Here is a 14,475-nt window from a genome sequence, read left to right as displayed (position 1 = left end):
TGGTGCTTTATAGATGATTATGATTATGATGACGATATTGATGATGATGATAATGATGAAGATGATGGTAATGATGATGATAATGACGATGATGATGACGATACTACTACTACTACTACTACTATTACTGCTAACTACTACTTCAACGTGCGTATTTGATATTCTGCGTGAGTATACGCACGAAGGGGGTTCAAGTACTAGTAGGTCTGCACATGCTGGGAGATCGGAAAAATCTCCACCCGGCCGGCCTTTACCCACCAGGCGCCGTTACCTAGATTCGAAACCGGGACCCTCAGATTCAGTTGAAAGTCCAGCACTTTAACCACTCGGCTATTGCGCATATTGGGCATTCTCGTCGTCCACAAAACGACTTCTTTTTCTCCGAAAAAAAAAAAACAATCGACTTCTTATTTTCAGCGCATTGGGTTATGCTGCTGGTCCGACATCTACTTTGATGTTGAGCAGCATTTATGGATTTTTCGGAACGCACTGACTCCTCCTTCAGAAACTGAAACGTGTATGTCGTCCCAACACTCCTGGATTAATTACAACAGAGATAGCTGTCGATATCAATCAAAAATGAATGCTGGGGAGAGACAGAAATTATGACGATGGTCATCTTGATCCAGAAGGGTTAGGAAAGAGTGTGAAACTTTTCTGAATCATTTGCTAATAATGGTTCACAACTGTCGTGTGACTAGTCTCTCGCTTTGCTCGTCTGATCGTACGAAGTGTATTGTATTGTGTTATTTTTATTGTAGTGTAGTGTTGTGTCACCACAACGTATTTCCCCATGTGAAATTCGGGTTTCTCTCCATTCGGAGAGCACGTCGCTACCCTGAGAGCGTCACGCATTTTTTTTTCTTCCTTATTTGAAAAAAAGAAAGAAAAGAAACAAACAAACAAACAAACAAAAAACATACAAAAAAACAACAACAAAAAACCCAAACCCAACATCTGCCTGCAAGTGTATTTGTAATCCCAGCAAAGTGGACTTTTCTTCAGAATTTTGCCAAGGACAACAACCCTTTTGTTGCCGTGGTTTGTTTTACGTGCGTTAAATGCATACTGCACACAGGACCTCGGTTTATCGTCTCATCCGAACGAATGACTAGCATCTAGACCATCGCTCAAAGTCCAATGAAAGGGGGAGAAAATATTGGCGAGTGTGAGGGATTCGACTGAACCGGTTCGCTCACATTCTCTCGCTTCCTAGTCGGATGCGTTACCACTTCGCTATCACTTCTCTAGTCATCATTCACGCAGATGCTTGTTTTTTGGGGTTTTTTTTTTTGTGTTTGTTTTCCCTCTCTCTCTCTCCCTCTCATCATTATCGTTATCGAAAGTCCAGTGTCTCTGATCTTAGTTGTCCTTTATGCAGACGTGCTGAAGAAACCGAGCTTCACTTTGTGTTGTGTTGTCCTGCTTTGAATGACCTTAGACATGAGTGGATTCCACAAAAATATTATAGACACCCTACTTTATTTCGACTTGCCATGCTTATGTCATCAACTATCGAAACTATTATAAAACAGTTTGCTATTTACTTATATAAGGCTTTTAAGTTTCGCAGTGTATTATGTAGTTAATTACTATTAGTTGAGCATTATCCAATTTGTGGATTATCATTTGCAGTTTATCATTCACTTCTGTAATTTGTAAGGTTTTGATTTTGAATGTTGATTCACTGTACCCCCTTCATGAGGGGCCATGGCCTTTATTGAATAAACTATCCGTATCCGTATCCGTATCTCTCTCTCTCTCTCTTTCTCCTTTCCCCTTCTCGTGTCTGCTGTGGAAGCAATCGTAACCGTATCGCAGACATTTAGCTGCAGAGACTGTTGCTGACAGAGCGGGCCAGAAAAAGATGCGAATGATTCGGAATCCGGTCAGTGACATCTATATATCTGTCTTCCCTCGTGTCCAAGTTGCCATCGTCGGCTACTCGTTCGGTGATTCTTCCTTTTCTCATTCAGCTCCATCTGAATGGAACAGTTTACCTCAGTCACGATCTTCCGTCGCCACTGACTCTTCCTCATTTCAGTCTTTTAAAACTGGTCTGAAAACATATCTTTTTTGAAAACGCCCATACATAGAATTTCCATCTCTTTCCAATGACATTCATTTATAATCCGTGCAGACTCCTCGCGCGTGCGTGCGTGCGAAATGTAACAGGCGTAGTCTTTAAATCTGTTTTATGCTTTTGTGCGTCAAATCGCACGCGCGCGTGTGTGTGTGTGTGTGTGTGTGTGTGTGTGTGTGTGTGTGTGTGTGTGTGTGTGTGTGTGTGTGTATTATGTTTATTGTAAAGCGCTTTGAGCTCCCTTTCAGGGAGGAAAGCGCTCAAGAAGTATAATCCATTCTACTTCTTCTTCTTCTTCTTATTATTATTTCAGCCCACAGGACGTATTCATAACTTTATTCTCCTTTTTTTTTTTTTTTTTTTTTTTGCCTCTGCAAAAAACCTGGGTTGGGATAGTTATTGTGGGATATTGATTAAGCCTTGCACGTATCTTTCACTTCATTTTAGTTATATTTCAATGTATTTACTTAGTTATTTCATGGAGGAAGGGTGGGGTGGTGGTGCAGGGTAGTGTGTGTGTGTGTGTGTGTGTGTGTGTGTGTGTTGGGGCTCATGTACGTTCATTTGTATTTGATTGCGCTTTCATATCTGTGAAACTGCATGTTTGTTGCATGTCTGTTATGCATGTGTGTGATTGTGTGTATGTGTGAATGTCTGCACTTGTTTGCTTATTTATCATCATTGTTGTCTTTTTTTATTTTTTGCGCTTAGATTTGACTTCATCAAGATTTTGCGCCTTATAAATGTTGTTATTATTATTAGTAGTATTTTTATGTATTTATCTATTATTAATTAATTAATGAATTAATTAATTTATTTTTGTTATTTTATTTTATTTATTTTTATTTATTTATTTTTATTTTATTTTATTTATTTCTTTTTTTTTTCTCAAGGCCTGACTAAGCGCGTTGGGTTATGCTGCTGGTCAGGCATCTGCTTGGCAGATGTGGTGTAGCGTATATGGATTTGGCCGAAAGCAGTGACGCCTCCTTGAGCTACTGATACTGATACATTCTATTTCAAATGTTATGTAAATGTTTTACACAAGGCAAGGGGAGGCTTTCAAGGCCATACCAGTACTGATGTTGGGTTTATGCGAAGTTTACGCAACTGCTCTCTCTCTTTTTTTTTTCTTTTTGTGTTTTTTTAATAATCCACAGCAGATGTGGTATGGCATATATGGTGGATCTGTGCGCACGCTTTGGGACCTCCTTGAAACTGAAACCGAAACTGGTTGTGTGGGCTGTGGTTAAGGTGTCACATACTGACCCCCCCTCCCACCCCCACCCTCCTGCCCCCCCCCCCCTCGCCCCCCGAGCCCACACCCCCCTTTGTATACTCCCTGGGTACGATCCAAAATTCCCTCAGTGAAATGACGTTTATCTTTCTTGGTATCCTTTCCATAAGCTGTCCCTTTTTTTTTCTCTCTCTCTCTCTCTCTCTCTTTTTTTTGTGGGTCCTCCAACCTCCCATTTTTCCCACATCCTCCATCTTATTTTTTCCCCATTTTCTTTTTCTCTTCTTTTCTTCATTTTTGATTATTTTTCTTTCCTCCTCCCCCCCCCCCCCCCCTCCCCAAACATTTCTCCATTGAAATCAATATACAACACAATATGATACTGTAATTAGATAACAAAGAGTTGTAACTTTGTTAGCACGCAAGGTACGTAACCTCAAGCCATTGCTACTTATGGGATCGATTCAAATTTCCGTAAGCTATTTTTTTTTCTGGTATGTACGAATATGTATGACAGGCAGTCGGATCCGACTATGACCATCAGAACAACGTTGGAGGCAACTGCTGTCCCGTCTCACTATAGGCTAGACTTTGGTCATAATGGAGAGAGTCTTGCCCAAATGACGCCATCCCCAACTCCCTCGGCCAAGAGAGCTTTAGGACAGTCTGTTAGGACGTTGGGGCGCTCCTCCAAATGGCCAACCGGCCCCCCAAGGATGCTGCCAAAAGATGGAGCGGAATCTTAGTCGTAGTCCTTCACAAAAGTCCAAGCTTTAAACGAATTTCCGCCATTGCAGTACCACAACCTTAATATCCGTCCTTTTGAGTTTTCCGGCATGCGTTAATTTATTGTCATTATTACGTTTCAACGGTTTAAAAAAAAAAAGTGCTGTCAACGTCATTTTAGGAACTTACCGTGTGTGTGTGTGTGTGCGCGCGCGCGTGTGTTTAGTATCTGTATGTGTATATGTATGTACGTATATAATATCAAGTGTTTGTTTGTGTGTGTGTGTTGTGTGTGTGTGTGTGTGTGTGTGTGACCTGACTGAATAACACAGGAAACGAATGAAGAACACCCAAAGGCAGCTCACAGTCGTGCAAATGACTTCGTGTTCGTAAAGCACTTAAGCTTGATCCCCGACAGAGGATAGGCGCTCTTAGTATCCATGTCGATCAAAGAAACATCCGGACTCGCCCTGTCGAACAACGCAGCCCATCAACACCCAGGCCCTGAACATTCCACAAAACTTGACATTAAGGGCGTTGACCTCGACTCTTCAAGGTGACCTACCGTAAATGGAACATACAAAGGAAGGGGTGTGTTGGATGGCAGGATGGGGGGGGGGGAGCGGGTTAGAGTTTTGGGGAAGGGGGAGTTGAGGAGGAAGGTGGGTGATCATAGAATCGTCACAGGCAGATCACGATTGAGATAAGTCACGTACGCGGCGAAGAAAGGAGAATGGGCACATCACCTGGGGAAAAAAAAGAAGAAAAAAAAGGGCACATTACCTAAAGAAAAGAAGAAAAAAAACCCCACTGTAGTAGGGACGCGTTCTGTCTGGGGAGAGCATCCTGATGTTCTCACAGAGAAATCTCTTGTGACAATAAAATACATACTATACGATACGATGCAACACGATACGATACGATACTATACGATACAATGTAATAAATACATTACAAATAATTTCTATTCCTATATCAAGTTCAGATTCAACACATCTCCATGTCCAACAGTACTATGAGTTAAGTGACAAATTCACACACCACTCAAAGGAAAGCCGCCGTGGTTAGCGTCGCGGACTGACGGCTGGGAGGACTCGGGTTCGAATCCCAGCGGAGGTGGGTTTTTCGGCCCGTGGCCGGCTCCTTCCCAGAGTTGAGTGTGCTGTGGGCTTAAATGGGGAGACTGGACCACACAGTCGAGTGTCATCCACTTCAAGGATGCGTCTTTGGGTGTGTTGCTCTAATTACCCGACCAACACTGGAAGTGTCTGTATCTCTCGGGCCTGGTTAACGCCGGGATATCATTATGACAGGAAGCGTAGAGTAATGCCTTGTCACGCAGTCCCAAACCAAAATGGACCTCCATAGCAACATCCTCATCGTCATCGTCATACTCCTCCTCCTCCATCATCTGTGGCCTTTCATGCCGGCCTGTCATGGTGACCTCAGTTTCGATACCCCTCTACTTCTGTGCTTGGGGTGAGTCCAGTCAATGCCTTCAGTGTCGGCAGATTCATGGGGGGCTGTTGTTTGAGGGACGTGGTGGCGGTCTCAACTCGGGGAGGGACGCTCACTCAGTCTCGCTCCGCGACTAAGCCATTATTGTCGTTAGTAGGGGGCTTAGTAGGTGGTGTCCAAAGTACGTTCAATGAGAACAGGCACTACCGAACACCACCGAAGTGACTTGGCAGCAGTGCATGGCCTTCTCTGGTGTGTGGCCACCAGGCGACTTAACATCGATAGTTCCTTGTGGACTGCCGGTACTGGGACTGTGACAGACGAACCTGGGTGTGTGGCCGTGTATCGTGGACACGGAATGAGCGGCGTGGGAGTAATGCCACTGAAACGGCGCAGATGATGGGGCAAAAAAACAAAAACAAAACAAAAGCAAAACAAAACAAAAGGGTGGGTGGAGGTGGGGGTTGGGGGCAGAGAAGAAATAAAGTAATAACAGAAATGAAGAAGGAAGAGAAACTAAGGAAAAAAAAGAAAAGAAAGAAAACAGTAAGAAAAGGAGCAAGACAGAAGAGATAGATACGTTTGTTCGCCTCTCCCTCCCCCCCCCCCCCCCACCCTCCCATGTTGCAACGATTTACTTCCTGGTGATATTGAGACCGTGTTCTACAAGTCTGATAGTGACAATGATGACCACAGTGTTGACAACCAGTCCTCCTGTCAATACTCGTACCAACTCAGCCAAGAGACAGAGACAGAGACAGAGAGATAGATAAAGGCACAGATAGAGAGAAAGACAGAGACAGAGAGAGACACACGGACAGAAAGAAAAAGAGAGACGGGGAAAAACTGAGAGACAGTGAAAACGACAGACAGAGAACGAGAGAGAGAGTGAGAGAGTGAGAATGAAAGCCATATATATATATATATAATATATATATATATATATATAAAGGGAGAGAGAGAGGGGGGTGGGACGAGGGAAATTCCTTAAGACAGAGAACTTGCCACACCACTCAAAGAAGTACAAAGAATTTCATATAATTCATTAGCATATAAAACAATTCAACAAGCAATAAAGTTGGTTTCGTTTGTAAGTAAGAGGATTGATTTTGTTTCTCAATTCTTAAGATAAGAAAAAGAAACAACAATTTAGATAATTTCCGTTTTAAGTATGTAATCAATTACAGAATGATTATCATATACATTCTGCGTATCTGCATACAACAGTCTAGTGAAAAAATGTTACTACTACTGCTACTACTGCTGCTACCATTATTGATAATAATAATAATCTATTCAGCTCCCTTCAATGTATGACATGTCCAACTGCGCTGTACAATGTAAAAACTGACGTGTAAAACGGCATTCATTTAATCACTAAAACTATGACTTACACCGATGCATATCACTACAAACATATCCAACTAAACACCCAGTTTCAGTTTCAGTAGCTCAAGGAGGCGTCACTGCGTTCGGACAAATCCATAAACGCTACACCACATCTGCCAAGCAGATGCCTGACCAGTAGCGTAACCCAACGCGCTTAGTCAGGCCTTGAGAGAGAGAGAGAGAAAAAAAGGGTAAATACATTAAAAAAAAAAAAGAACTACTACTAATAACAATAATATGTATAAGGTGCAAAAACTTGATGAAGTCAACTATAAGCGTGCAAAAAACAAAACAAACCCCCCCCAAAAAAAACAACAACACTCAAACACTAACTTATGTACATACATGCAACAATAGCAACAACAAACAAATCACATACACCACTGACAACACTCATCATATATAAGATCGTATCACACTTCTCAATACGTAAATGATACACACTTTGTGTTACAATACTTCAACACCAATATCATGATATTTAAAAACCACAGTACAATACTACAAACCAATCACAAAAATGACACTGCCCAAATAAGATCGCAATACTTAAACACCAATGTGCCCACTGCCCCCTCCCTCCCTCCCTCCCTCCACACAACAAATCGTTACGAATCATTTCACGCAAAAGCTTTCCATTCCAAAACTGGCCAACACCCATTAGTTACGGATATCAACATGATCCCAGTTTTGTTCTCAGCCAATGGGAACGTTTTGTGGAGTCACGTGATGGTGATCCCCAGGAGACCGTGTCTTCACTGGGGAGGAGAGGGAAGGAGGGAGAGAGGATGGCGCTGGTTTGCAGGGATGACTCGGATCTGTAATTTATAGAGTATTATGTCCACATTTTGAAGAAGGAGAAGAAGAAGAAGAAGAGTGAAAAAAGACATAGAAGGATAAAAGAAGAAGAAGAAGAAGAAGAGTGAGAAAAGACATAGAAGGATAAAAAGAAGTAGAAGAAGAAGAGTAAGAAAAGACATAGAAGGATAAAAAGAAGTAGAAGAAGAAGAAGAAGAAAAAGAGTGAGAAAAGACATAGAAGGATAAAAAGAAGTAGAAGAAGAAAAGAAGAAGGAGACTAGGGAAAGACATAGAAGAAGAAGAAGGAGAAGGAAGAGAAGGAGGATATCAAAGCAGAACTGTGAATGAAGCAAGCCTTGTGATGATGATGATGATGATGGTGATGATGATGATGATTACGACAATAATGAAGACGTAGGGCGCTGAAGAAGCTGATGATGGCCGGTACTATACGTATTCCACAAACGTATGCAAAATTATTGTGCATCGTAACTGCAACATCATATTAGTGTTGATAATGTCTAAAACCTGAACTAACAGCGGCAGGACAGCCAGGAAGGTGGCAATGAAAAAAACATGCACGCACACGTAGGTAGGTAATGTATGACACGCATTACGTTACATTCACGCACCACAAAATCACTACTGACTGGAGAGAACCCAATACCCATTACCAGTATCTTACTCCTTTTCACTTGTATTCATATGGATCCGAGCACTGGTAAACACCTCAACAACATGCACAGAATATATATATATATATATATATATATATATATTGTATTCATGTGGATCCGAGCACTGGTAAACACCTCAACAACATGCACAGAATATATATATATATATATATTTTTTTTTTTTCTCAAGGCCTGACTAAGCGCGTTGGGTTACGCTGCTGGTCAGGCATCTGCTTGGCAGATGTGGTGTAGCGTATATGGATTTGTCCGAACGCAGTGACGCCTCCTTGAGCTACTGAAACTGAAACTGAAACTGAAACTGCACAGAAAACACAGAAACAAAGCGCACTCGCAGGTATCGGGGGAAGAAAGATTCAGAGAGGTGCGTCTCTAGATTTTTTCTGAAAGGTTCAGAAACATTATTATTTTTATTTATTTATTTATTTTTTTTTTTTGACTGAGGGACAGAAGAGTTGGGGAGTTCCAGACAGTGGGGTATGCTATACTATTTTTTCACCGAAGGTCTTAAGGGAGAATCATGTTGAATTACTGCAACTGTTTTTTTTTTTTTTTTTTTAAATTTTATTTATTATTATTATTATTTTTTAAAGCCTCTGAAATGAAAAAGGTTTCGTTTTGATCCCTTCGTTTGATCAGCCAGGTCATCAGCTTTTCTCTTTTTTTTCCCACACTGTAATTGGAATATGTCTTTATTACCAAGCGTACGCGGGGTCACAAGGAATATTGGGCATGACAGTGGAGGGGGACAGTACATAAGAAGGTAACGAACATAAATCGAAAATCATATGCAAACACAATTAGTTATACAGTAGAAATTTGCACACAATGAACATGTGCATACTCACTCACAGGCACACATACACACTCACTCACACTGACGCACGCACAAACACTTCTGTACCCAAGACCCGAGGGGAGGGTCTCCCAAATCCCAAGAGCTGAATGTGATTCGTCCTGGATGACTGATGTTGCTTTTTTGAGCAGCCGCTTATAATATGAATTGCTGTGCATTACTAGTATGTTACGTCTTTGATATTATTGATTTTGTGTTGCACATGCATGGCTGTGATGATGTATGTATGATTTACTCTAAGTTACCTTTTAAAGGTTTCTGTTGTGTTGTTGTTTTTTATCTACTGTGATTGTTTATTGTACGCATGGGTTGCCATCTAAACATTTTATGTCTTTTATGTATACATGTTGAATGACTGTGATTTCCGTGTATTGTTTATGTGTTTTACACCACAGGTGAATTTGTCTTGTTGAGATAATAAAGTATTCTGTGTTATATTGTGTCTATGTTGCCGTCGATATTATAATAATTATTTATTTATTTATTTATGTACGCTTATAGTTGAATTCATCACGTTTTTGCGCCTTATACACATTATTAGTAGTGGTAGTAGTTATTTTTTTTTTTTAATGTATTTATCTATTATTTATTCACTCCCCTTTTTTTTCTCCTCAAGGCCTGACTAAGCGCGTTGGGTTACGCTGCTGGTCAGGCATCTGCTTGGCAGATGTGGTGTAGCGTATATGGATTTGTCCGAACTCAGTGACGCCTCCTTCAGCTACTGAAACTGAAACTGAAATTGACGTCGATTATGTTTTGTCCATTATACCCATTCGTTCGTTTCGCTTTTAATGCCTCATTGGGCTGGAGCAATTATCAAAATCTTTAAAAAACAAAACAAAGCAAAACTTACCATCAACGCGAAGAAGGGTGAGGTGGGTGTAGGCCCTGACGTAGTGGTGTTCCATCACATTGATGACGACAGCGTACATCCCGTCATCCATGCTGCTGACGTCATGAAGCGTCACGCCCGCGCCTGGTGACGTTTTCAAAGCAAGACGTCAGAAAGAAGTCCTGGTCTTGTCTTGTTTGTGCAAGTGTTTTCCATGGGTTTACATGGTGTGTGTGTGGGGGGGGGGGGGGCGGGTGTAAACTTTTATATGTATGTAAGTGGGTGAGTGCGTATGTGTATGTGTGCGTGTTGCGCGCGCGCGTGTGTATGTGTGCGCGTGTGCATGTGTTTGTGGGTGCATGTGTGCGTGCGCGCGTGTGTGTTTGCGTTTGTGTGCGTGTGTGTGTGTAGAAGGGGGTGGCGCGCCCGAGTGCGCTCAAACGATCATTTCATTGCATGGAACCAGACGATCGGAGACGCAGTCGTGGCAAGAATGTTGGAGGGGGGGAAGGGTGGGGGGGATGAAGGGATGGAGGCGTGAGAGAGGTCTGTACTGTACTGTACTGAGCAGAAAGGGGCTCCGTGGCAGACTCGGTTAGGCGTTGCACTGATCCAGTGTTCACCAGTGATCAGAGTTCAAAGCTGATGTTTAGACATGGTGGTCGTGTCCTTTGGAAAAAGCACTTCGCTCCGATTTTTCCTCTCACTCCTCTCCAAGTGACTTCGGTCAGATAAGAGGAAAACAGCGGAAGGGGAGGACTAGGCCCCACCTTCCTATGCCGAGCTCTAGACATAATGAATATTTGTATTTTGTATTTCTTTTTATCACAACAGATTTCTCTGTGTGAAATTCCGGCTGCTCTCCCCAGGGAGAGCGCGTCGCTATACTACAGCGCCACCCATTTTTTTTTGTATTTTTCCTGCGTGCAGTTTTATTTGTTTTCCTATTGACGTGGATTTTTCTACAGAATTTTGCCAGGAACAACCCTTTTGTTGCCGTGGGTTCTTTTACGTGCGCTAAGTGCATGCTGCACACGGGACCTCGGTTTATCGTCTCATCCGAATGACTAGCGTCCAGACCACCACTCAAGGTCTAGTGGAGGGGGAGAAAATATCGGCGGCTGAGCCGTGATTCGAACCAGCGCGCTCAGATTCTCTCGCTTCCTAGGCGGACGCGTTACCTCTAGGCCATCACTCCATGAATACACTGCCTTCCCCCTCCTCCCTCTCGTGGCCATAAATAGGCTGCCAGACATTTAACATTAATTTTTAACTCTTTTTTGTCTTTCTGAGCAGAGATGGGACATTTTCGCTGTGGGCGTAAACATAAGTCCTTTTTAAAATTTTTAAAAAAAATTAATATTGTTATTTTTTTTATTTACCTGTGCTGTTGTAAAACGTCATGTTTTGTGATGTGACTGGAGACTGTTGAAACCTGTTGGACTGCAACGATGCCAACAGCACTTCGTCGTTTCCAGTAGCTGAATCACACACAGGAACAAGTTGTTGAAAAATAAGAAAGAAAAAAAAAAAAGATTCAGTGCCAAGCCATCAGTTAAGCAGATAGATATATCAAGGATCGCGTGAGCAGGGAAATTGGTCACGTGCAGAAGTTCTATTTGTAATAGCGTGATAACACAGACTATAGGACCTGTCGTAGTAGTAGTAGTAGTAGAGTAGTAGTAGTAGTAGTAGCAGTTGTAGAAGAAGAAGAAAGAGGGAGAAGAAGGAAGAGTAGGAGAAGTAGCAGTGGTAGTTGTAGTAGAAAGAGGTAAAGGAGGAGAAGGAGGCAGAGGAGGAGGAGAAGGAGGAGGAGTAGCAAGAGAAGGAAGTGAATAATCAAAAGAAGGAGGAGGAGGAAGAGAAGAAGGAGGAGGAGGAAGAGAAGAAGAAGAAGGAGTAGGGGACGAACAAGATGGGTACTGTAAGGGGAGGAGTAAGATGAAGAAGAGGGTAATGAGAAGGAGGAGGCAGGAGGAGGAAATGTAGAAGAAGGAGGAGGAGAAGGAAGAGAAGGGGGGGGGGAGAGGAGAAGGAGGAGGGAAATTAAGGGTAGGGTAAGGGGCAGGGAAAGAGAAGGAAGACGAGAATGAGGAAAAGGAGAAGGAGGAGGATGAATGGGAGGAGAAGAAGGAGGAAGAGGAGGAGAAGGTGAGTAGAAGTAAGAGAAGGAGGATGTAGAGGATCAGGAAGAGGATGAGGAAGAGGAGGAGGAGGAAGACAACTCTGAATCGGTTTGATGATTGATCGCACAGAAGAACAATCAGTCCGGCAATGGAACGATACATGTTTTTTTTGTGGTGTTTTTTTTAAAATCCACAGAACGAACGGATCGTCTGATCTACCAACCCAGCCAGAGAGCCAGCCAATCCAGAAAAGCAAATAACCAACCATTCTGACTAAGATGATCACTCAGTGTCATGGCACACTTTTACAAAGTTCGCCATTATCTATTGTTACAATAAAAGGCATGATACAAGCACGCGCGCGCGCACACACAGACATAGACACACACACAGACACACACAGAGCACAACACGACACGACACGACACGCCACGACACGTCGGAGACACAGACACACCACACCACAACACAGCACACACATACACACACACACACACACACACACACACACACACACACACACACACACACACACACCACGACACGAGACACAGACACACCACACCACACCACACCACAACATAACACAACACAACACAGCAAAACATAACACAGCACAACACACACACACACACACACACACACAAGTCTAGCTTTGTCGACTGAAAAAACATGTATGATGTTGTTTAATTCAGGTGGTAACCCATCTAGCACACCCATTTTTAAATTACTTGGTGACGTTATTGATTATAAACAGGTAGTGAAGTTTTTAGGCGTTTATCTTACTTCAAAGCTGACATGGAACATTCACTTTGATTACATCTTAACAAAGGCAAGGAAAAGTATCAATTTTATGAAAATTATAAGCCGCTTACCCTGGGGAATGGATACAAAAACATTGATTCATCTTGCCATGGCCCTTGTAAGATCTAAGATAACCTATGCACAAGAGATATTTTTCAGTGCACCTAAATATCTATTACAAAAGATTCAAAGTGTAGACTGTAAGGCTATCAAAATTGCCCTCGGAGTGCCCTCTCATGCATCCAATCAGGAAACATACAAAACAGCCGGAATTCTTCCCTTAAATGAACATCGTGAGTTAGCAACAGCAAAATTCGCTGTGAGGTACACTTCAATGACAAAAAATTTCATTGCTGATGAACTGACAGTAAGATCAGACATTGATTTTCCTAAAAGAGCTAAAGCCATCTCATCACAAGAAACAGTTGCAACTTACATTTCAAATCTGTTAAAAGAATCTGAAGTTAACATGAAAGAGTTAGCTGCAAAACCACATCATTCTCCTGTTCCTTTTTGGGAAATGTTGAAAGCGGATTTTGATATCACTTATTCTGAAACAAAAAAGGAAGAAAACATCAATATCACGACAAGTACTGCCAGAATTCATATAACAGAAAAATATCAGAATCATCTCCATGTATTTACAGATGGATCTGTTCTTGATGACAAAAACGCTGGTGCGGCTTTCTATATTCCTGCCTTTAAAGTTGAAAAATCTTACTTTATTGGAAAACACCTTTCCATATTCACAGCTGAGCTAATTGCTATTATACAAGTTCTGAACTACTTAGTGAGCCATCAAATAGTTTTCTCGAAAATAGCATTCTTTGTTGATTCCAAATCAGTACTTTATGCTCTAGAACTATTCAGCCTTGAAACAAGACCTGACTTAGTTATTGAGGCAAATCATTTGGTACATTGTTTAAGGATTAAAGGGACTGAGGTCAGTTTTTGTTGGGTGCCTTCTCATGTGGGCATTCTTGGCAATGAAACTGTTGATAAAGCAGCTAAAAGAGGAGCGCAAGATTCAGAAAAATCGACAAAAATACATGTCCGTCTCTCCGTAAAAGAGGCATACACTTTGTTAGAAAAATCAGCATGGGGTCGATTTCATAACCGATGGAAGTTAAAGTTTTTAAACCATAAAGGAACATTATTCCCCGAGAATATTATTAAAGAAAAGATACCGAATCCATCAGCTTGCTATACAAGATTAATAACCTCTACTTTCTTCCGTATAAAACTTGATGCGCTGAAGATAAAGTATAGTAAAAATGTTACATGCATCTGTGGTAAGCAGTTCAGCTTGCATCATTGTTTGTTTCACTGCCAGCAGTTACGTACCTTCTTGCCCAAGTATTTCAAAGAGAATAATAATTCTGCAGATGATTTTTGTAAAGTTATTTCTGACGAGGTTCTTATGGTCGAACTTTCACAGGCATTAGTTCATAGCCCTATTTCTACATTCC

At 41.8% G+C, this 14,475-nt stretch overlaps 1 protein-coding gene across 1 annotated transcript in view; it reads right to left on the bottom strand.

The window, feature by feature from the left end:
- Positions 1–6,625: 6,625 nt before the first annotated feature.
- LOC143285632 (uncharacterized) overlaps positions 6,626–14,475 on the bottom strand; it is an 8,550-nt gene continuing 700 nt past the window's right edge. The window contains exons 2-4 of the mRNA XM_076593029.1: positions 11,459–11,557; positions 10,098–10,220; positions 6,626–7,711 (exon numbers count right to left, since the gene is read on the bottom strand). Of these exons, the coding sequence (XP_076449144.1) occupies positions 7,590–7,711; positions 10,098–10,220; positions 11,459–11,557 (344 nt within the window). The 3' untranslated portion in view covers positions 6,626–7,589. The remainder of the gene's footprint in view (positions 7,712–10,097; positions 10,221–11,458; positions 11,558–14,475) is intronic.

Source organism: Babylonia areolata, chromosome 9 (assembly GCF_041734735.1).
Source record: "Babylonia areolata isolate BAREFJ2019XMU chromosome 9, ASM4173473v1, whole genome shotgun sequence".
Classification (NCBI taxonomy): Eukaryota; Metazoa; Mollusca; class Gastropoda; order Neogastropoda; family Buccinidae; genus Babylonia; species Babylonia areolata.
Note: the sequence above shows the minus strand (reverse complement) of the source record. Positions and strands in the feature narration are given on the sequence as shown.